We start from the raw sequence: 22,631 nt of genomic DNA on the forward strand, positions 1-22,631 counted from the left end.
AATGTGATTATATTTTTGCTCTTATATTTTTGTACTGAGACGGACAATATTGGTACAATAAAGAAATGAAAAATGCTACGGTGCTAGATTAATCTACCAAGATTTTTCTAGGTATTATGTTTGTGTGGTGGAGATTGAATTGATATAGTGTGGGTCCAAGTGTAAAATAAATCTGAATCGTAGATTGATGTTTATGGGTAAAATTCGGGGTAATATTTTTGAGACCATAGTATTACTGTAAAAAAATAATAATTGCATCATTTCTTCTATCTCTTAGGGGGGTTTGTTTGGACAGACTGAATAAGGACAGACAGCAATACAATATATTGTTAGTCTTAAATAAATTATCCATGGACTATTTAGCTAAAAATGATTTGTATTTGACTATTCACTACAACAAAAAAGGCCTTTGGTGATAGACTGATTTTGTCTCCAAACATCAAATTTTTGTCACTAAAGTGATCTGTGACGAAAAAAACTTGTCACCACGTTTGTCGTCTATACGTTGTCACTGAAAGTACCTGGTGATGAAAAATAGTTTCGTCGCCTATTTTTCATTCTTGGCGACGAAATGTTTCGTCTCCAAATGTTGCATTTTTCATTCTCTATTACATCAATTTCGTCATCAAAACTAAATAATATTTTATTTTAATTGCTTTTGACGATGAAATATTTTGTCACCAAATAGATTTCAGTGACGAAAGTTTTCCTCACCAATGATATAGATTAAGGTGACAAAAAAATTCGTCACTAAAATGAGCAGAAAAGAAAATTCTTCAATGATAAAAAAATATTTTGTCACCAAATATTTCAATTTAGCGACGAAATATTCAGTAAATGTGTCGAAATTATTTGTTTGGTACTATATCATTAGTGACAAAATTATTCGTCATATTTATTGAAAACTAATAGCGACAATTTTTATTTCGTCGCTAATATAATTAAAAAATTTTAAAATGGGGGTACTATTTCCAAATTAAAATTTTTCTTTTCAGTAAAAATTCCATGTGCATTTCAATAAGCTGTTCAATAAAATATCTATTACAAATCAATACAAAAATCTGTTCATTTTCATAAACATCACAATCGAATTTCAGCACTATCCACAAAAATACAATATGAACTGCATGCGGATTATAAACATGTCTCCTAATATCCACAAAAAACATGTCTACTAATATCCATAAAAATATAATATCAACTGCATACGGATTACCAAGCACGTCTCCTAATATCCACAAAAAAACATGTCTACTAATATCAACAAAAATAAAATATCAAGTGCGGATTACCAAACATGTCCTGTAATACCAACAAAAATATAAAATTTACAACGCAACCAAAATACATGTAAGGTAATATGAACAAAAACACAAAATGAGTTAGCTTCTGCTCTCCAAATTACAAAACATATCCATATCAAATCTCGAATCTGCAAAAAAATGAAACACCAAAAAAAAAAAAAAAAATGCAAGTTTATCAATTAAATATACAATTTAACATGCATTTTTCGACTTAGCTTTCAAATCGGGAGTCCGGTGCTAGTTTCGTAAGTTTCCACAACTTACATTGGTCTCTCCCGAGGTGTTTGAGGTGTTCCCTGGGTCTTCCTGCTCCGGTTACCTGATTTTGGCCCCCGATGGCCTATTTACAAGCTTAAGTGTTGGAAAAATTCATTTTTGGACTTAGTTTTTAAAACGGGAGTCCTATGCTAGTTCTGTAAGGTTACACAAGTTACAACGGTTGCTTCCGGGGTTATTGAGGTGTTCCCCAGGCCTTCTCAGGGTTGTTTAACAATTTTGGCCCCTCGATGGCCTATTTTCAAGCTTAAGAGTTGAAAAAAAAATGAATTTTTAGACTTAGTTTTCAAACTGGGAGTCCTGTGTTAATTCCTTAAGTTTCCATAACTTACATTGGTCCCTCCCGAGGTGTTTGAGATATTCCCCGGGCCGTCTCATGGCTATTGCACGATTTTGGCCCCCAAAGGCCTATTTTCAAGCTTATGTGTGAAAAAAGTGTCTTTTTCGACTTAGTTTTCAAACCAGGAGTCCCATGCTAGTTCCTTAAGTTTCGAAAACTTACATTGGTCCCTCCCGAGGTGTTTGAGGTATTCCACGGGCTGTCACGTGGCTGTTGCACGATTTTGTCCCCAATGGCCTATTTTCATGCTTCAGTGTGAAAAAAGTGCTTTTTTTGACTTAGTTTTCAAAACGGAAGTCTCGTTCTAGTTCCGTAAGTTTTAACAACTTACATTGGTCCCTCCCAAGATGTTTAAGGTGTTGTTCGGGCTTTCTCGTGACTGTTACACGATTTTGGCCTCCAATGGCCTATTTTCAAACATAAGTGTGAAAAAAGTGTATTTTGGACTTAGTTTTCAAACCGGGAGTCCCGTGTTAGTTCTGTAACTTTTCACAACTTACATTGGTCCGTCCTGATGTGCTTAACATGTTTCCTAGGCCGTCTCATGGTTGTTACACGATTTTGGCCTTCGATGACCTATTTTCAAGCTTAAGTGTGAAAAATTGCATTTTTGGACTTAACTTTCAAACTGGGAGTCCCGTGCTAGTTTTGTAAATTTTCATAACTTAAATTGGTCCCTATCGAGGTGTTTGAGGTGTTCCCTAGGCCGTCTCATGACTATTACACGATTTTGGCCTCCGATGATTATTTTCAAGCTTAAGTGTGAAAAGTGCATTTTTGGACTTAGTTTTCAAACCGGGAGTCCCGTGCTAGTATCGTAAATTTTTACAACTGAAATTGGTCCCTCTCAAGGTGTTTGAGGTGTTCCCTAGGCCATCACGTGGCTGTTGCATGATTTTGGCCACCGAAGCCCTATTTTCAAGCTTGTGTGTGAAAAAAGTGTCTTTTTCGACTTAGTTTTCAAACCGAAAGTCCCATGCTAGTTCCGTAAGTTTTCACAACTTACATTGGTCCCTCTTGAGGTGTTTGAGATGTTCCCCGGGCCATCTCATGGCTGTTGCACGATTTTGGCCTCCGATGGCCTATTTTTCAAGTTTAAGTATGAAAAAGTGCATTTTTGGACTTAGTTTTCAAACTGAGAGTCCCGTGCTAGTTCCATAAGTTTTCATAATTTACTTTGGTTCCTCCCGAGGTGTTTGATGTGTTACCCGGGCCGTCTCGTGGCTAGTATACGATTTTGGCCTCTGATGGCCTATTTTCAAGCCTAAGTGTGAAAAAGTGCATTTTTTAACTTAGTTTTCAAACCGATAGTCCCGTGCTAGTTCCGTAAGTTTCCATAACTTATGTTGGTCCCGCCCAACATGTTTGAGATGTTCCCCGGGCCGTCACATGGTTGTTGCACAATTTTAGCGTTTGATGGCCTATTTTTCAAGCTGAAGTGTGAAAAAGTACATTTTTGGACTTAGTTTTCAAACCGGGAGTCCCGTGCTAGTTCCGTAATTTTTCACAACTGACATTGGTCCTTCCCAAGGTGTTTGAGCTGTTCACCAGGCGGTCTCATGGCTGTTGCACGATTTTGGCCCCCAAAGGCCTATTTTCAAGCTTATATGTGAAAAAAGTGCCTTTTTCGACTTAGTTTTCAAACCGGAAGTCCCGGGCTAGTTTTGTAAGTTTTCACACCTTACATTGGTCCCTCCCGAGGTGATTTAGGCGTTCCTCAAGCCGTCTCGTGGCTGTTGCACGATTTTGGCCTCCGATGGCCTATTTTTCAAGCTTAAGTATGAAAAAGTGCATTTTTGGACTTAGTTTTCAAACCGGGAGTCCCGTGCTGGTTCCATAAATTTCCAAAACTTACTTTCGTCCCTCCCGAGGTGTTTGAGGTGTTACCCGGACTGTCTCGTGGCTGTTACATGATTTTGGCCTCCGATGGCTTATTTTCAAGCTTAAATGTGAAAAAGTGCATCTTTGCACTTAGTTTTCAAACCGACCGTCCCGTGCTAGTTCCGTAAATTTCCACAACTTATGTTGGTCTCACCCGACATCTTTGAGATGTTCACCGGGCCGTCTCGTTGCTGTTGCACGATTTTGGCGTCTGATGACCTATTTTTCAAGCTGAAGTGTGAAAAAGGGCATTTTTGGATTTAGTTTTCAAACCGGGAGTCTCGTGCTAGTTCCTTAAGTTTTTGCAACTGAGATTGGTCCCTCCCGAGGTGTTTGAGGTCTTCCCTGGGCGATCTCATGGCTGTTGCACGATTTTGGCCCCCGAAGGCCTATTTTCAAGGTTATGTGTGAAAAAAGTGCCTTTTTCGACTTAGTTTTCAAACTGGAAGTCCTGTGCTAGTTATGTAAGTTTTCACACCTTACATTGGTCGCTCTCGAGGTGTTTTAGCTGTTCCCCAAGCCGTCTCATGACTGTTGCATGATTTTGGCCTCCGATGGCCTATTTTTCAAGCCTAAGTATGAAAAATTACATTTTTGGACTTAGTTTTCAAACCGGGAGTCCCGTGCTAGTTCCATAAGTTTCCACAACTTACTTTGGTCCCTCAGGAGGTGTTTGAGGTGTTATCCAGGCTGTCTCGTGGCTGTTTCACGATTTTGGCCACCAATGGCCTATTTTCAAGCTTACGTGTGAAAAAGTGCATTTTTGGACTTAGTTTTCACACCGGGAGCCCCATGCTAGTTTCGTAAGTTTCCACAACTGACATTGGTCCCTCCGGAGGTGTTTGAGGTGTTCCCCGGGCGGTCTCGTGGATGTTGCACGATTTTGGGCCCCGAAGGCCTATTTTCAAGCTTAAGTGTGAAAAAAGTGCCTTTTTTGAATTAGTTTTCAAACAGGATGTCCTGTGCTAGTTCTGTAAGTTTTCACACCTTACATTGGTCCCTCTCGGGGGTGTTTTAGGTGTTCCCCGGGCCATCTCGTGGCTGTTGCATGATTTTGGCGTTCGATGGCCTATTTTTCAAGCTTAAGTGTGAAAAAGTGCAGTTTTGGACTTAGTTTTCAAACCAAGAGTACCGTGCTAGTTCCGTATGTTTTCACGACTGACATTGGTCCCTCCTGAGGTGTTTGAGGTGTTCCCCTAGCCGTCTCGTGGCTGTTGCACAATTTTGGCTCCCGAAGGTCTATTTTCAAGCTTATGTTTGAAAAAGTGCCTTTTTTGAAATAGTTTTCAAACTAGGATTCTCGTGCTAGTTCTGTAAGTTTTCACAGCTTACATTGGTCCCTCTCAAGGCGTCTTAGGTGTTCCCTAGGCCATCTCACGGCTGTTGCATAATTTTGGCCTCTGATGGCCATTTTTCAAGCTTATGTCTGAAAAAGTGCCTTTTTGGGCTTAGTTTTCAAACCGGAAGTCCTGTGCTTGTTCCGTTACTTTTCAAAACTCACAGTGTTCCTTCCTGAGGTGTTTGAGGTGTTCCCTGTGCCGTTTCATTGCTTTTGCACGATTTTGGCCCCTGAAGGCCTATTTTCAAGCTTTTGTGTGAAAATAGTGCCTTTTTTGACATTATTTTCAAACCTGAAGTCCCGTGCTAGTTCTGCCAGTTTTCACAACTTACATTGGTCTCTCTCGAGGTGTTTTAGGTGTTTCCTAGGCCGTCACATGGCTGTTGCACGATTTTGGCCTCCGATGGCCTATTTTTCAAGCTTAAGTGTGAAAATGTGCATTTTTTGATTTAGTTTTCAAACCAGGAGTCCCGTGCTAGTTCTATAAGTTTCCAAAGCTTACATTGGTCACTTCCAACGTGTTTGTGGTGTTCCCTGGGCCATCTCATGGCTGCTCCACGATTTTGGCCCCCGAAGGCCTATTTTCATGCCTATGTGTGAAAAAGTGCCTTTTTTTTAAGTTAGTTTTGAAACCGAAAGTCCCGTGCTAGTTTCGTAATTTTTCACAACTTATATTGGTCCCTCTCGAGGTGTTTTAGGTGTTCCCAGGGCTGTCGCATGGCTGTTGCATGATTTTGGTCTCTGATGGCCTATTTTTCAAGCTTTAGTGTGAAAAAGTGCATTTTTGGACTTAGTTTTCAAACCGGGAGTCTCGTGCTAGTTTTGTAAGTTTCCACACCTCACATTGGTCCCTCCCGAGGTGTTTGAGTTGTTCCCTGGGCCGCCTCATGCCTGTTGCACGATTTTGGCCCTCGAAGGCCTATTTTCAAGCTTAAATGAGAAAAAAAGTGCCTTTTTTGACTTAGTTTTCAAACCGAAAGTCTCGTGCTAATTTCGTAAGTCTTCACAACTTACATTGATCCCTCTTGAGGTGTTTGAGATGTTCCCCAGGCTGTCTCATGGCTATTGCACGATTATGGCCTCCAATGGCCTATTTTTCAAGCTTAGGTATGAAAAAGTGCATTTTTGGACTCAGTTTTCAAACCGAGATTCCCATGGTAGTTCTATAAGTTTCCATAACTTACTTTGGTCTCTCCCGAGATGTTTGAGGTGTTACCAAGGCCGTCTCGTGGCTGTTACACAATTTTTGCCTCCGATGGCCTATTTTCAAGCTTAAGTGTGAAAAAGAACATTTTTGAACTTAGTTTTCAAATCGGGAGTCCCGTGCTAGTTCCGTAAGTTTCCACAACTTACATTGGTCCCTCCCAACTTGTTTGAGGTGTTCCCTCGGCCGTCTCGTGGCTGTTACACGATTTTGGCCTCCGATGGCCTATTTTTAAGCTTAAGTGTTAGAAAAGTTCATTTTTTGACTTAGTTTCATGCCTGCATGTTGGAAAAGTGCAAATTTCAAAGTAGTTTTCTAATTGGGATCCACGTGCATATTTCAGTGTTTGTGATGTTTCTCAGACCTTTACATGCATATTTCACTATCTTAGTTGAAGAAGGAATTTCTACTAAATTAACATAGAAACATAATATACTAACCAAGAAGCTTGTCCATCAGAATCTGAACTTTCCCCACTCTCAAAATTTCCCGTGATACCTTTCTGCCTCAAACACTCTATGATACTTTGTATCTTCTTGCTTTGTTTCTTCTCAGACTTTTCAAACCTTGCAATTTGTTCATTTTGTTGTGCTATTTGCATCTCAAGGCGTTGAACATAGTCACTATTTTCAGCAGGTGCAACAGTTGTATTCACAGAAGAAGAAGGCCTCATGCTGAGTCCTTTCACATAACCTGGCCTTGGCTGAAGCACCTTGACTGACAACTCCTATGGGGTCAAGGGGATCGCACTAGTCTGCGAGAGGTGTTCTGCTTGCGTCTGTATCATGTTGTCCTATTAATTTGAAATAAATCAAACAAGTATTAGTTATTCTATCCTACACAGCAAAATAAATAATTTTATCAAAAATTGAAGACATTGCATTGTTATTCGATCTTCCACTAAGGCTTCAATACCACCTACAATTTCATCACCATCAAGTCGCATCTCATCATCATGGTAAGCCTCGTTTGAAACACGGGGTTCCCCATGCTGGAGCCATATAGTGTAAGTTTGCATAATCCCATATTGGAGCAAATGAATTTCCACATTTTGAAGATTTTGTCTATAAACATTCACACACTTTATACATGGGCATAAAATATTACCATTCTGGTCTAAAACCCCCATTGCAAATTGAAGAAATAACTTGACCCCATCATTATATGGTTTACTCATCCTTCCATCAGCCGTCCTATCTAGGCAATCCAACTTTTATCTATGTCTGATTAAAAATGAAAGATTAGGAACAATATAGTATAATGTAGACTTGTGTATTTATGAACTAATTAAATTGAAAACTTTAATAAGAACTTCACCAAATATATATCAAGATCTTTAATGAAGATTCTTATACAAGTTCTAAGGTTATATGCAAGTAAGGAATAAAAACTAACAAAAATGGTCATTATTGATTTTAACACATCTTTACTAAAAAAGATCATTAAAAAATCAACAAAAATCACCAAGTGTACAATGTTCTATAATCTTCAAATTAAATTAAGCAACTAATCAAACCAAATACTAACAAAAGTCTGTTTTCCATACAAAAACAATTATGCTGGGCACAAAGGTCTACTACTTTGTTTATGAAAATTTCATGTCCCTCCAATTAACTCATGAAACATTACATTGGTTGCTGTAAACACTAATCTTCACAATGGTATCTACTAAAACAGTTTATTCTTCTTCTTGTTTAACTATCAATACCTCAGTGCTACACTTACATACTCAGTTGTCCCTAAGCTTCATAAAAAAATTCCTTGTATTCTCCACAAATTCATGTAGCTTATCAGTTTTTTTGATATTCCTGGAAAGTCCATCAACTTATTGGCCAAGACAATTTTCAACTGCACTAAATTATTTCATCATAAGGTTACTCTCATCTAAACAAAATAATAGAACATTCAAGGAAAATCAATATTTTCTGACATAACATAACTCCAGTGCCTACTTATATGCTTTGAACATATGATGACATAATTTTTTTTTTTGATCAGCAAAGAAAAAGAACTTTATTAATGAATCAAAAGCTATAACATCAATAAAGGAAAAAAGATGATGACTGCAAAAAGCATCATAGCGAGCCAAATCAATCCCAACTAGGTTGGCACTAATAAGACCGCCCAATCATATGCTAGCACACCATCAAGAGTTGGTGAGGAACCAACCACTAACACCCAAAACAACCTCACCCAAGTAAGCGCTAACCAGACCTAATACATACCAAAATAGGACAACAACAAACTAACACCAAAACACTACAAGAGGACAACTAAACAAGGCATCTGATGCAGAAGCCACCATTCAACCACCATTCAGCCACCATTCCTACCGCAATACAAAAGCATCAATCACTTGAACTGAGTGCCAACTGGTGGTGCCAAAACAAAACAACTAAACAGAGCATCTGATGCAGAAGCCACCATTCAGATACCATTCCAACTGCAATACAAAAGCAAAATACTCCAGCATACAGCAAAATACTCCACCATTCTAACACCAAAATACTCCAGCAGTAGAACTCCCACACTGAAGGTTACTGATGTTGCACCTACTAACCCAGGCCCCTTCTAACCAGAAAAAAAATCCCCCAAAAACAAAACCAAAACTGATAGTCACTGCTGAACATAACATTCTAATAAAACAAATCAACCACCAACAGACCAACACCAGCCACTGATGACATAAGTTAATATACATAACATGATCAAATTCACCCACAAGGTTCACATTACTCCATAATAACAAAATTCACATACAAAGAAAGAGAAACATTGGCTGCTGAAGTTATAAATATTTTTTATGTATATAGAGCATATACATCAGAGAGAGAGAGAGAGAGAGTGGCGAAAGAAACTATTAGATAGAGAGAGCATCGAGAGAGAGAGAGAGACTAACAGCGATGGTGGTAAGCCGATCGGCACAGCAGCGGCGATGAGAAAAGAAGAGGCTAACGATCGGTAACAAGGGAAGGAGAAAACAACGGCGGCAGTGAAGAAAGGCTGTCGGTGGTGAGCTGATTGACACAATGACGATGTGTGTGAATCGATGAAATGTTAGCAGCGGCGGTGAGGCAACTGTGTGTGTGAATGAGTGTATGGTGTGTGTGTGTGCGTGTGTGTGTGAAATTAGGTTTGATGGAGAAATTATTGTGTATGTGTGAGTATAAGGTCTGTGTGTGTATAAGCAAGCAGAACCGGGTTTTTTTTTTTTTTTTAACATATGCGGATTGGGTGAGAAGAAGAAGAACCGATTGTTGTATCTGCTTCTATAGGTGCCAATATATTTTTATTTCCCTCTAAAATATTTAGCAACTAAATCATTTATTGGTGACAAAATTATTTCTTCACCAAAGATAAAAATATTGGCCACAAAAATAGTTTTGTCACTAAATGACATTAAAAAACTAAAAATTATTGGTGACAAAAATATATTCGTCATTAATAATTTTATGATTGGTGACCAATTTTTTCCTCACCAAAAGTCTCAAAATTTTGGTACCCTCCGAAAAAATTAGCGGGAAAATCTTCGGTGACAAAAAAATATAACTAATGACGAAAAATAATTTCATCATCTAATTTTTTTATTATGTATTTAGATTGGTGACGAAATTTTATTTTTGTCTCTAAAAATGGTATATTTGGAGACGAAATATTATTTTTGTCATTAAAAGATACGTATTTCGTGACAAAATTTATTTTCGTCATTAGTTTTCGTCTCTAAAGACTATTTTGTTGTAGTGATTAGTTAGACTTTCACTAAACTAACCAAATGATATATTAAAGTCATTGAATACGGAATCCAATCTCACACCTCTATTTCATAAAACAAATGACTCCTTAATCTCTTCACTTTTGAAGAGATTCAAAAACTCGGTTTTGATAATTGTCATATTCCAACCTTGTGATAAAAAAAAATAAGGTGGAACCCATCAAATGAAAATACGGTGGAACCCATCATATTAAGAATTACATGTTCAATGTTTGATACTGATGCTATGAAATGAATTTTCCGATATCAATTTCAGAGTGTCACAAAGTTTTGAGTTCTTTTCTCACCATCTGCAAGCCCATAATCATTTGTTAAAATAGAAAAACAAAATGGAAACGCTCATTTATAAATACACTGCATTAAAATCAATATGCATATTGATGCAAATTTTACATAAAACTGACAAAGCTTGAGAATGCACATACATAAAAATGAATTAACCATACTATCACCCAAATTACAGTGGAGCTAGCTTTGACCTATGGCTTAAACTTTCAGACAGAAAAATGACTCAACCATTGATGAGCATTCTTCATTGATCGTCATGCTCTTCATGGGATGGGTTCATAGGATGTGTTATGATTACAGCTAGAATTTTTAGGATTGAAGAGAGAATAGGTTGGTGAGATAATATTGGTATGAATATATATATTTCCTTCTTAAAATCACAAATCATGCATTTTGGAAATCAAAAATCAAGGAATAATTATTATTTTTAAAATAATTAATTAAATAGATTACCAATAATTTTTTTGAAAATTTACCCATAAATTCTATATGAGGGAATGTTGATCCATTTAGTCCTAAGAGCTTTCTTATGGACCAATTAATCTTTTTTGTTTTGGAAAGTTGTATTTATTTGATTTGATGCCATTTGAGTTGAAGTAAATGCCATTTTGTGATTCATTTTTCCAATTTTCTGATTCGTTTTTGGGATGATAATGAAAATGTGAGGTGTGGAAGATTCTTTTTGGAGGGATTGGTGGCTAAAGTGTTGGTTGTCGAGCGTGGAAATCTATTAGTGTAGTTTTCTAGTGTTACATTAGAGTGTTATATTAGAGTGTTATGTTGGAAAAAAAATACACCGAGGAGTTTTTTTGTATTACATTTATTGGAGTGTTATGTTTGAGAAAAATACACAAAGGAATTTTTTAGTGTGTTACATTAGAGTGTTATATTTAGAAAAAGTACACAAACAAGTTTTTCTGTGTTACATTGATTGGAATGTTACGTTTAGAAAAAGTACACTAAGGAGTTTTTCTATGTTACATTGATTGGAAAAAGTACACCAAAGAGTTTGGAAAAAGTACACTACAGAGTTTTTTTTAAGTGTTGCATTTAGTAATTTCAACATTATGAGAAAATCTACATTTGTCCATCAACACATAACATACGCGCGTTTATACTTAACCCTTTATGTAATTTATACTAGAATGGAACCTTTGGGTCTATAAGAAAAAAGAGAGGATTACAGTTTATAAGATCACTAGTTGAAATTTATTAGTGCTTCACCCTAATTTTTTTCATATATCTTTTAATTAAAAATTCAACAAAATTAGTTGGAGATTTTGATGCTCTCACAAGATTTCTCATTAAAATTTCATTTTCCTTAATAGATATAAATATAGATAGATGGTTCCACCACCACAATAGCTTACAACCATTTTTAAGTGCATTTAAAAATTAAAAATTTAAATTAAAATATGAAAAAAAAAATATCATATCTTACTCTCTAGTCCACCTTATGTCCTTCTATCTCCATTATCTCACCTCTGACACCTCCAACAATCAATCTCTTCCACGTCTGCCCCTCCCCAAGGCTAACTCCTTCCACTACACAAGTGAACAACCGACACCATTGTGACGTCTCACCACTTTCCATTTTGAAACCTTACCCCCTACATCCACTTTCCAACCCTACCTCTAGTGGCTTCCAATAAACTCCTAATCGTCAATTCTTCAACAACATTAAGGGGTGGTTTGGGATATTTTAAATTAAATAATAATATTTAATTAAATAATTATTATTAATAATAATAAGGGCTCTTGCTTTCTATAATGTTGAGATCATGTTTTTCAATCTATTTTCTCTAAAAATGTTGAGATAAGAACACAGTAATGGAGGTAAGAAGGGAAGATAACTAATCATGTGGAGGGAGAGACGAAAAAAGTTTTGAAAGGAAAGAGCACTCCTATAGTCTCCATCCTAATCCAAGATCTATTTTAAGACATTATACTTTTATTTGTAGTATTTCAAACATCAAATGTTCCATATCATACATAATTCCATCAGTAGGAAAAGTATTTGGCAAAGGTGAGCAAAATCTATTGTAGGAAAGAAAGGATCCTTACAATGTTCCCATCACACTGTGAGTGTTTGTCAGTTCTTGTGTCACTCGAAAAGTTCGCGCTAACCCAAAGTCTAAAATTTTTGGATTCATATCATTGTCCAAGGAAATATTGTTGGCTTTCAAATCTCTGTGAATAACTCTTAAACAAGAATCGCGATTGAGATATAAAAAAAGCCCTCTGGCAATACCCTGAATAATGTGGAAGCGTTTAGCCCAATCAAGCTTCACCCTTTTCGTTGCATCTAACCAAAAGCATGACAATCAAAAAGATGCATTCATCAAAGTCAGTCCACTACAAGAAAATGAGCTATTTGAGTCCCATTATTTGTGACAGAAACATTTGCTAACTCAAAAATGTATTATTAGCGTCAGCAAAGTAGGACTGTCTCAAATAAAATTTACTTACTATTATTATTTGAGTCGGCGGACTATGCCGTCTCAAAAAAATATTATTTGTGTTGGCCAAATTTTTACCGTCTGAAACAAAAATTATTTAATTTTTTTTTTCATTTTTTTGGCTCTAAAAATTGCATTGCGCGTCTTTTTTCGCGCCATTTCAGATTACTTTTGCGTCTGTATTATGTGCCGTCACAAAAAGTAATTGAAAAAAATTAAAACGACATAGTTTTTAGAACTTGATATATATACCCTTCCTCTTTATTTTTTTTTTCTTTTCTCTTTTGCCCCTAAATTCAATCTTGGTTCATCACTAAAAACGAACTCTTCATTGACACCACTGTTTCTCCATCTCTACTGGCACGGCCGATTCTCCATCTCCACCGGCACCACCGACTCTCCTCCCCTCCACCAACACCGCCGACTATCCTCTTACGGATAAGTGCTCTCTCTCTCTCTATATATATATATGTATATATATCAGTCTCTCTAAGAATTGAAATAGTGGATGATTTGAGTGTTCGATTTGTGTTCTTTCAACCCTCGTTAATTTTGAGCTTTCTTTGGAATCAAACTGGGGAAAAATGGTGTATGCATTTGTAATCTTTCGGCCCTGTTCTTTCACCGCATGGGTTTGGCTTGATATGTACCCAAAAAATGTTCTCTGTTTTTGAGCTTTCTATATATAAGGGATTAATGGTGTATACTTTTGTAATCTACTAGCAGAATTTTAATTGGGTAATATTGTGTTGTCCTCACTAAGAAAGGGTTGTTCCTTTTCCATTGGAGAGAATTTGAAGGTAGAATTCAAAATTTATGTACCCAGCAAAACATCGCCTCAACCAATTGTATATACCTAGACATATACAATCCAACAGTTGTAATCATTGGAGGAGTGGTTATTATCAGCCCCTATCCTTCGCTTCTCTTGGACTATAAGTGTTCTAGGAATGTTGGGTTTCTGCTATATTTTCTTTGTTTTTAAATTTTTTTCCTTGTCCTTTCTTTAATGCTTAAATGCCTTGGCTTATAATCCTTTATGGTGAAGCACATATTCCTTCTGTTTGTTTTTGTTTAATGCACCATGTGAAGCTTATGCAAGTTTGTTGTTACTGTTGCCTATGTGGTGGGTTAATGTGGTGGGGCATTATTCATATTAAAGAAATACCATGTTCTCCCAGAAAATGGGTTTGTATAGTGTTTCTTAAGAAAATTAAACCACATTAGTAATAACATCAAAACAGATACAAATAAAAATCTATTTTTGTTTTTGTTTTTTTGTATAGTGTCATAAGTTAAACACTTTAAAACAGAACAAATTATAGTGTCAAAACACTTTAAAACAGAACAGATTATAGTGTCAAACCACATTAGTACTTGGATGGGATTCATACATTCCTATAGTGTTTTTTTTGTATAGTGTCAAAACACTTTATGTTTTTTTCTTTTTCTTTTTTTTCCTTTTTTTTTTTCAAACAGAACAGATTCAAATAAACATAAACATAAATAAAAACAATTTTGTACTTTATTATATACTAAAAAAAGCACTTTATGTTGTCCTTAATAAACATCAAAACAGATTCAAATAAAAATCTGTTTTATGTAGTGTCATAAGTTATAAACTGTTTTGATGTTTATTTTTGAAAAAACAAAACAATGGAACAGTTTTTTTTTTTTTATTACTTTATTTATTTTTTATTTTTTTATTTAATAAGGACAACATAAAGTGTTTTTTGTTAATATATAATAAAGTAAAAAATTGTCTTATTTGAATATAAACTGTTTCATTTTTTGTTTCAAAAAACATATTTAATTTTTAAAATAAATATGTTTATGTTTTATATGTTTTTTTACACACCATATTGTTTTTTAAATAGAAACAACAAAAATTATATTTTGTTAATATATATAGAGAGAATCTATTTCACTAGTATTGTTTGTTTTTAGAAACATATTTGCTTTCTAAATACTATAGAAATTGTTTTACAATAGAAAAAAGACACTATGGTTATTACTCAACAGAGTTAATGTATTTGGCGATGATGACATCATTTTTGAATTGTCCAATTTCAAACAATTTAGGAATGCATAAATATATATGTAGTTTGTAGCTCACTGTTTTAAATTGTAAACCTTTAGTAATTAATGTTATGTGATTTTCACAGGCAAAGTTAAGAAAAGTGACGATGGATAAAAGTTGGATTGATTTCGGAACTAGGATGTCAAGGGAGTACTTGGATGGGATTGATACATTCCTAAAGTTTGCATACACTAATAGGACTGAAGGTTCATATATAAGTTGTCCTTGTAGGAATTGTGAGAATCGCTATAATTTTTCACGAGAAGTTGTGAAGGATCATCTTTACAGTAATGGCTTCTTTAAGAAGTATAAAAATTGGACTAATCATGGTGAATCATATGTTCCTTTGCATGGTAATGAGGATATGGAAACTTTGGGGGATTCAAATGTTAGGGATGATATGATTGGAATGCTAAACGATACTCTAAGAAATCCACATGTACATGTAAATGTTGAGGATGATGATCTAAGTACAAATGAGGCTTGCATAGGTCCAAATGAAGAAACTATAAAGTATTTCAAACTTCTACAAGATGCACAAAGTGAACTGTATCCAAGTTGTAAGAAATTCATATTATTGTCATTCATTGTTAGACTTTTGCATACGAAGGTGCTCAATAAATGGACAGAGAAATCTGTTGACATGCTACTTGAGTTATTGAATAAGGCTTTTCCTGAAGGTGTGAAACTTCCAACTTCATACTATGAGGCTCAGAAAGTAACTGAGGATTTGAGCTTCACATATGAGACTTGGGATGCATGCCCTAATAGTTGTATGTTGTTCCGAAATGATCATGCAAGTCTTGATGAATGTGTTGTTTGCAAGAGTTGTAGATGGAAATCGAATGATGGTAAAAGGCATGGTAAACATAAAGCTGCAAAACAAATGAGATATTTTCCTTTGAAGCCAAGGTTGCAAATATTGTTTATGTCATCCAAAACGGCAAAGCTAATGAGATGGCACCAAGAGGAACGAATTGATGATAGTGTGTTAAGGCATCCTGCTGACTCCCCTGCATGGAAAGATTTTGATCGACAAAATAGCGTCTTTGCTAGTGATAGTCGAAGTGCAAGGCTTGGGTTAGCATCTGATGGATTCAATCCAGTCAGATCAATGCACATAGTTCATAGCACTTGGTCGGTCGTGTTAATTCCTTATAACTTACCCCCGTGGATGTGCATGAAGCAACCATTTTTCATTTTGTCTATACTTATCGATGGCCCAAAAGGACCTGGGGACAAGATTGATTTATATTTACAACCATTAATTGAGGAGTTAAAGGAATTGTGGAATGAAGGAGTTGCCACATTTGATGCATTAACCAATCAAATGTTTCAAATGCATGCAGCTTTGCTATGGACAATTAATGATTTCCCAGCTTATGCCAACTTATCAGGTTGTCCCTTTACTGTTCTGTTGTATTCCGGACTCAGTTCCGTGGAGTTGAGTGTTGTATCTATCTTGTTGTCATCCTTTAATTCCGTTTGCTTGAGTTATAGGATGTGTTGGGCTTGTTTCGAATAGGTGGGTTGAACCTTGGTCTGAAATCTTGTTGCCGGGTTTTTGGTCGTTCCGCTCGAGCGGGTCTTTTTGCGCTCGAGCGGGTATTGCACACTCCCAGTTTTTCGTGTCCCTGCAAAACTTCTGCAGGTGTGATTTTTATGCTCGAGTGGGTTTCTTTACGCTCGAGCAGTGGCACTCGAGCGGGTACTCTGGCGCTCGAGCGGGTAGTACCTTTTTGGTGTAAGTTCTGGGAGGGGGAAATCTACGCTCGAGCGGACTGGTTTTCGCGCTCGAGCAGATGTGCTTTATTCTTGTGTCTTGGCGCTCGAGCCGGCCTTCTTGCACTCGAGCGTGTCCAGATTTTTGTTCTTGATGCTCGAGCGTTGTGTTCTCCGCTCGAGCGGGAATGTCGTATATCAGTTGGCAGCTGGGCATTTTAAAATCACTTTTTGCATTCTCTCTCTCTCTCTCTTACTTTTCCAAAAAGCCATTTGAGAGCTCCTCTCTCTAAAACCATAACTTCTCTCTAAGTATTGATCTAGCTAGGGTGTTTTCCTCACCTTTGGTCTTCACAAAAGTTGGGTTGATCGTCGAGGGCTTTACCTTGATCTGAAAATTTCTAGTTTTGGAGCACGTTGAGTTTCGTCATCTTCTTCCCTTGAGCTCCGAATTTGAGGTAGGGATTCCTACTCACTATTATGGTCTTCGACATAGATTATTGGTAGTTTTGATAAAGTGTTGAAGTTGGTTGATTTTGGGACTTAGGGTTTCAAAAGGGTATAAACGAGGGTTTGATATTTTGATTCTTAAACATGTATTTTGGGTTTCAAAATAATGATGTTGTTGTTGGTTGTTGATATATAGGCCATTGGGTTAATATTGGGAAATGGGGTAGAAAACCCTAATTTGTTGAATAAATTAATTGGTATAATTAATTTGGGGAAAATTGTGGACTTATGGAATTGAGTTGGAAATAATGAAATTGGCTCATTATGTTATGAAATGATGGAGTTGGATTTATAAATCGCTCACTTTTGAAAACATTGATATTTTATCTGTTGGAGCTTTTATTATTTGTTTAGAAGTAATTGCTTGGGCTACCGGTGGAGGGTAGTTTTGATTGTTGTAGACAATGCATGATGATTAGGCAAACTAAAACTAATCAATTGGATATGTCATAGAGTATGACGGTTGATAGAATACATTAACGTTATGTATTGATTGATTGTGTATATGACCTATGTGTATATACATTGTGTGTGTAGGAGGAGATAGGGGATGTATTCCACGGTTTAGGGGAAGATAGGGGATGGGCCTCTAAACCGGATGTTGTTTGGGAGGAGATAGGGGATGGACTCCACTGATACAGCTCATATGCTTGTCAGATAATGTGTTGATATAGCTCATATGCTTATCTTTGGAAGTGTTGATACAGCTCATATGCTTGTCATTGGAAGTGTTGATATAGCTAATATGCATATCTGTTGAAATGTGGATACAACTTGTATGCTTATCTGTTGAGATGTTGATACAACTAGTATGTTTATCTATTGTAAAAATGGAAAATGTTTAATATGAGTCATTGTCTCATATAAGTGGTTGGCCAGGTTCTGAGCCGTTGATGTAAATTGTCAAATTGATAAGAAATGAAAATTCAAGTGAAATGGAAATGGGTCATGAATTGGTTTATGGAAACTGAACATTTATTAATTGCTAATGTCTTAGTCATTGCTCATACTGTGTTTAGCATATCTCTACTGGGCGTTGGCTCACCCTTTATGGGACATTACTTTCAGGTACAGGTAGCATGCCGCCTCCAAGGACATAGCTTGGATGACGATGAGAGTTGAAGACTCTTCTTTTTGATTAATTTGTTTGTATTACATGTACATCAAGCCAAGGGCTTATTTTATATAGAGTTAGTACTCTTCTTTTGTGTAACCAAGTGCTGACTTGGAAAGCTGTAAGCCCATAGGGCACTTCCTTTTGTTGTTAACATGTAATACAGTTGTAAGAATTACTCTGATGAATAGAAATGGTTGGTTTCTTTTATATCAATGCATGTCTAAAATGTTGGGTTTTATGTATTATTTTGAGGGCGTTACAACTTGGTATCAAAGCGTACCGGGTTCGAATATTTTGGGTACGTGGGAAGTGATTAGGATCACAATGGGTTTGTCTCGCTTGATAGAGACTTAGACGCAGTGTCATATGCTATGTGCATAATTGATAACATGCTTATGTGACTATGTGGGTATGGGATTTAATTTCTAGGATGTTGATTGGATCCTTGGGTTTCTATGAGTCTTGTTGGAAAAGCACTTGATCAATGTTGTTTCTAACCGGAACTCTAGTAACGACTCGACACTATCATTATCCGGAAATGAAATTCGTAAGTGCTTATGTGTTTATGTGCTTACGTGGAGTGAATTACAGTTGTCCATGTATTAGGACGCGAGTGTTATAGCTTTGGCACATTTGTAAATGTGCTAATAGTCTTGGTTACCTTTATTAGGATGTCAGGACGAGGGCGTGGTAGGCGTGACAGGCATGGTAGGCAGGAGGTACCTTTACCGGATGACGTTCCGGCAATGCAGGAGGGAGTTGGTCAGGCCAACGTGGCCGAGCCAGCGGGTCAGCAGGCTATGGGCGCCTTGGCCCGAGAGATAGCGGGAGCTTTGGGTATTCTCAGAGCTGAGAATCAGGTTGCTGAGGCATGGCCTTCTTTCTTGAAGAGGGAGTTCTTCCAGTCTAACCCGGACGAGTTTGTTGGGGATCCGAAGGAGCCACTTAAGGCTGACGAGTGGTTGGAACAGATGGATAAGACGTTCGAGATGCTTGGCATCGAGGACGGGACTTTAAAGGTGATCTTGGCATCCTTCCAACTGAAGGGAGATGCGGGTCAATGGTGGAAGTACGAGAAGGGCAGCGTTGGTGGTGCATGGGAGGCGTTTGTGAATGCTTTCCAGGAGAAGTTTTTATCTTCAGCTGCAAGGGAGAAGCTGAGGGAACAGTTTTGCCAACTTAAACAGCAGGGCTTGTCAGTGGCCGAGTTTGAGGCTACTTTTACTAGTCTGTCCAGGTTTGCACCTGAACTGGTGGCGTCCGAGGGACGCCGTTGTTTTGAGTTTGAGCGGAAGTTGAGGCGTGGACTCAAGCTGAGGGTTAGAGGGTCGTTTATCAGGGAGTATAGACGTTTGGTGGATGCTGCAACTCATATGGAGCTCATGATGCAAGAGGAGGATGAGGGGAAGAGAGGCTCCAAGAGGAGCCAAGATGGTCAGGGTGACGGCAGGAGACAGAGGGGTTCTAACCCTCAGCAGTCTCTAATGAATAGAAATGGTTGGTTTCTTTTATATCAATGCATGTCTAAAATGTTGGGTTTTATGTATTATTTTGAGGGCGTTACAGTAAATGAGAATGGGGAAGCAAACCTAAATTGTTGTCTGGATCTGAGTTATTGCATCAGTTGGATTCAGAAGATATCTTGACCCAATACAAGATTGATGACCTTAAGAAAATGCAACAGAGACAAAGTGAGATGGGAACTTTCAAATCTCGAAGCCATAATTGGAAGAAGAAGAGTATATTTTACTAGAAGCACAACCTAATTCGGCACAATCTTGATGTGATGCATATAGAGAAAAATGTATTTGATAATGTCTTGTGGACATTACTTGTAGTTGTGGGAAAATCTAAAGACAATGTGAGTGCTCGATGTGATTTGCAAGAGATGAATATTAGAAGACCACTACATGTGCAATCAAAAGGGTCCAACAAAGTGTACTTACCTCCTGCACAATTTACAATGAGTAAGAATGAAAAAGCTATATTTCTCAAAGTACTAAAAGGAGTGAAAGTGCCAGATAATGCATCAAATATTTCAAGACGTGTGCATTTAGAAGATAGAAGCATTAGAGGCCTTAAGAGTCATGATAGTCATATTTTGATGCAACAACTTATACTATTGGCTATTCGCAAATCCTTGCCCAAGAATGTGGTTCAACCCTTGATTGAATTGTGCAATTTTTTTCGGCAATTGTGCTCCAAGGAGAATCGTCCAGCAGATTTGGAATATATTCAAAATTGCATTAGTGTAACACTTTGTCATTTTGAGAAAATATTTCCACCTGCATTCTTTGATATAATGGAACATTAGCCTATACATTTAGCTGATGAAGCTTCGATTGGTGGAGCAGTGCAATTCAGGTGGATGTATCCAATTGAAAGGTTTCTCCTTACGTTGAAGCAGTATGTGCATAATCGAGCTTATCCAGAAGGTTCAATTGCTAAAGGTTACTTGATGGAAGAGTGCATGGAATTTTGTGCACGGTATTTGGATGATGTTGAAACTAGAAGTAACCGACCGGTAAGGAACTACGATGGTGGTGATAACATGGGTCGTGCTATTGGGGAGAGCACTATATTTTATCTTGATAATAATGCATGGACAGAAGCTCATCGATATATCTTATTCAATACAAGTTCAGTTGCTCCATTTATAATGTAAGTTGCATCATCCATTATTATTATTCCCTCTCTCTCTCCTTTCTTCTCCCCTTCCTTTCTCTATGAAACAAGGAAATTATCTAACATATCTTTCAATTTACATAGCAAGCACCTTGAATTCCTCAAAAGCAAAATGCCACGTGCAGATGATCATCAAATTCAACATGAACATTTTCAAACATTCCACACTTGGTTTGTGGTATGTATATTTAAATATATCATCTATATTACATAGTGTTTATTTATATTCACATTTTTTTATTTATATTGAATTTTGATTATTTTTTTAATAGGTCCAAACTTTACGAGTGACAAATGCCACAATTTCTGAAGAAATCAATAAATTGGCAAATGGTCCTACTAACTTGGCAAGGAGATTTAATGGCTATATTATCAATGGTTGTCGATTTCGTATCAACACCATTGATAACAATCAAACAACTCAAAATAGTGGTGTTCGTTTGAAGGCAAATACAATGAGTTATGCTAGCCGGAAGGACAAAAATCCTCGTGTGGGAACTGTTTATTATTATGGATGATTGATTGACATTATCGAAGTCCGGTACAGTAATGACACAAAATATGTGTTGTTTAAGTGTGATTGGATTGACAATATTCGTGGGATGAAAGAAGATGTCTTTAAATTCAAGTTGGTCAACTTTAAGCACTTGTTATATCGAGATGACCATCAAAATCACGAGCCTTTCATCTTGGCATCCCAAGCAAAGCAAGTTTGGTATGTCCCAGACCCCTTGGAACCAGATTGGAATGTTGTTGTGAAGATGTCTCAAAGAGGATTATTTGATATGCAATCTAATGATCCTCAAGCTGAGCCTTATATGGATCAACAATTGGAAGAAAATGTTTTGTTCCGGGATGAAGAAGTGGGCAGGGTGAGGGAAGGAATAAAAGGAGAGACACTTGATGTGTAATGAATATTTGTCGATGTATGATGATCTGAAAGTACTCTTTTTTTGTATTAATTATTTCTATTATCAATCCAATTAGTAATGCATTACAACTTGAGAATCTATTAGTTATGTTTCTTTATATCTACTTGTATATTGTATTAACAATATATGAGTTCTGGTTCGCTAGGTGGACTACTATAGCTCTGTTGGTTTTGCCATTACAGGTGCTGTTTTGCTTTTATTTGTTTTCTAGTTTGTTAGGTTTCCTGAGGTATGCCTTTTGTACATCTGTATATTTTCTTGTCTCATTTTATAACTTACTTACCGAACAAAAATATATAATTTCAGGTAATTATGGGAAAAAGAAAATATGTTGCTGCTACTATGGGTGAGGCATTATTACAGATGCATGAAAATGATTCAGATGGCATTGAAACCTCTCAATCATCACATACGTCTACGTGTCGACCAAGAGATGTGACACCATCATTGGTGCTACAACCACAAAGAAGTCAACCACCACTAGTGCCCCCTGTTGTATTAGAGTCACGTGACTCCGGTATATATTTTTTGTCTTATGATATGTTCTGTATTAATTTTTTTTTTTAAATAAATTTTTTATTTCAGGTCCTTGGCGGAGGCATGGTCGTGGTCATGCTAAGGGAATCAAGGAATGGGGTACAGGAGCAAAGCTAAATGTAGAGTTCAATGCCATGTTTTAGCCACTTAATAAACTAGGACGGTCATTTAAGGGGCAATTGGGT

The 22,631-nt window shown here is 36.9% G+C and overlaps 1 protein-coding gene and 1 long non-coding RNA gene across 2 annotated transcripts; one reads left to right on the top strand and one right to left on the bottom strand.

Moving 5' to 3' along the window:
* Nucleotides 1-1,043: 1,043 nt before the first annotated feature.
* Nucleotides 1,044-7,106, bottom strand: LOC145799540 (uncharacterized). Its single transcript, XR_014341280.1, has 2 exons — nt 6,785-7,106; nt 1,044-1,432 (listed from the first exon to the last, which is right to left on the bottom strand). It is a non-coding gene; the product is annotated as an uncharacterized LOC145799540 (long non-coding RNA).
* Nucleotides 7,107-15,049: 7,943 nt separating this feature from the next.
* On the top strand, nt 15,050-21,888 carry LOC145799892 (uncharacterized). The gene is made up of 8 exons (XM_082889534.1): nt 15,050-15,456; nt 15,538-16,048; nt 19,917-20,031; nt 20,131-20,447; nt 20,607-20,953; nt 21,062-21,155; nt 21,250-21,468; nt 21,553-21,888. The coding sequence occupies exons 1-8, from the start codon at nt 15,050-15,052 to the stop codon at nt 21,886-21,888; spliced, it is 2,346 nt and encodes a 781-aa protein (XP_082745660.1).
* The last annotated feature ends 743 nt before the right edge of the window (nt 21,889-22,631 follow it).

Source organism: Camellia sinensis, chromosome 9 (assembly GCF_055761805.1).
Source record: "Camellia sinensis isolate YWXY chromosome 9, ASM5576180v1, whole genome shotgun sequence".
Classification (NCBI taxonomy): domain Eukaryota; kingdom Viridiplantae; phylum Streptophyta; class Magnoliopsida; order Ericales; family Theaceae; genus Camellia; species Camellia sinensis.

Coding starts and splice junctions, on each gene's coding strand:
- LOC145799892 (XM_082889534.1), top strand. CDS start 15,050: ATGGATAAAAGTTGGATTGATTTCGGAACTAGGATGTCAAGGGAGTAC. Junction 16,049..19,916: donor CATCTGATGGATTCAATCCA/GTCAGATCAATG, acceptor TTATTGCATCAG/TTGGATTCAGAAGATATCTT. Junction 21,156..21,249: donor CATTCCACACTTGGTTTGTG/GTATGTATATTT, acceptor TTTTTTTAATAG/GTCCAAACTTTACGAGTGAC.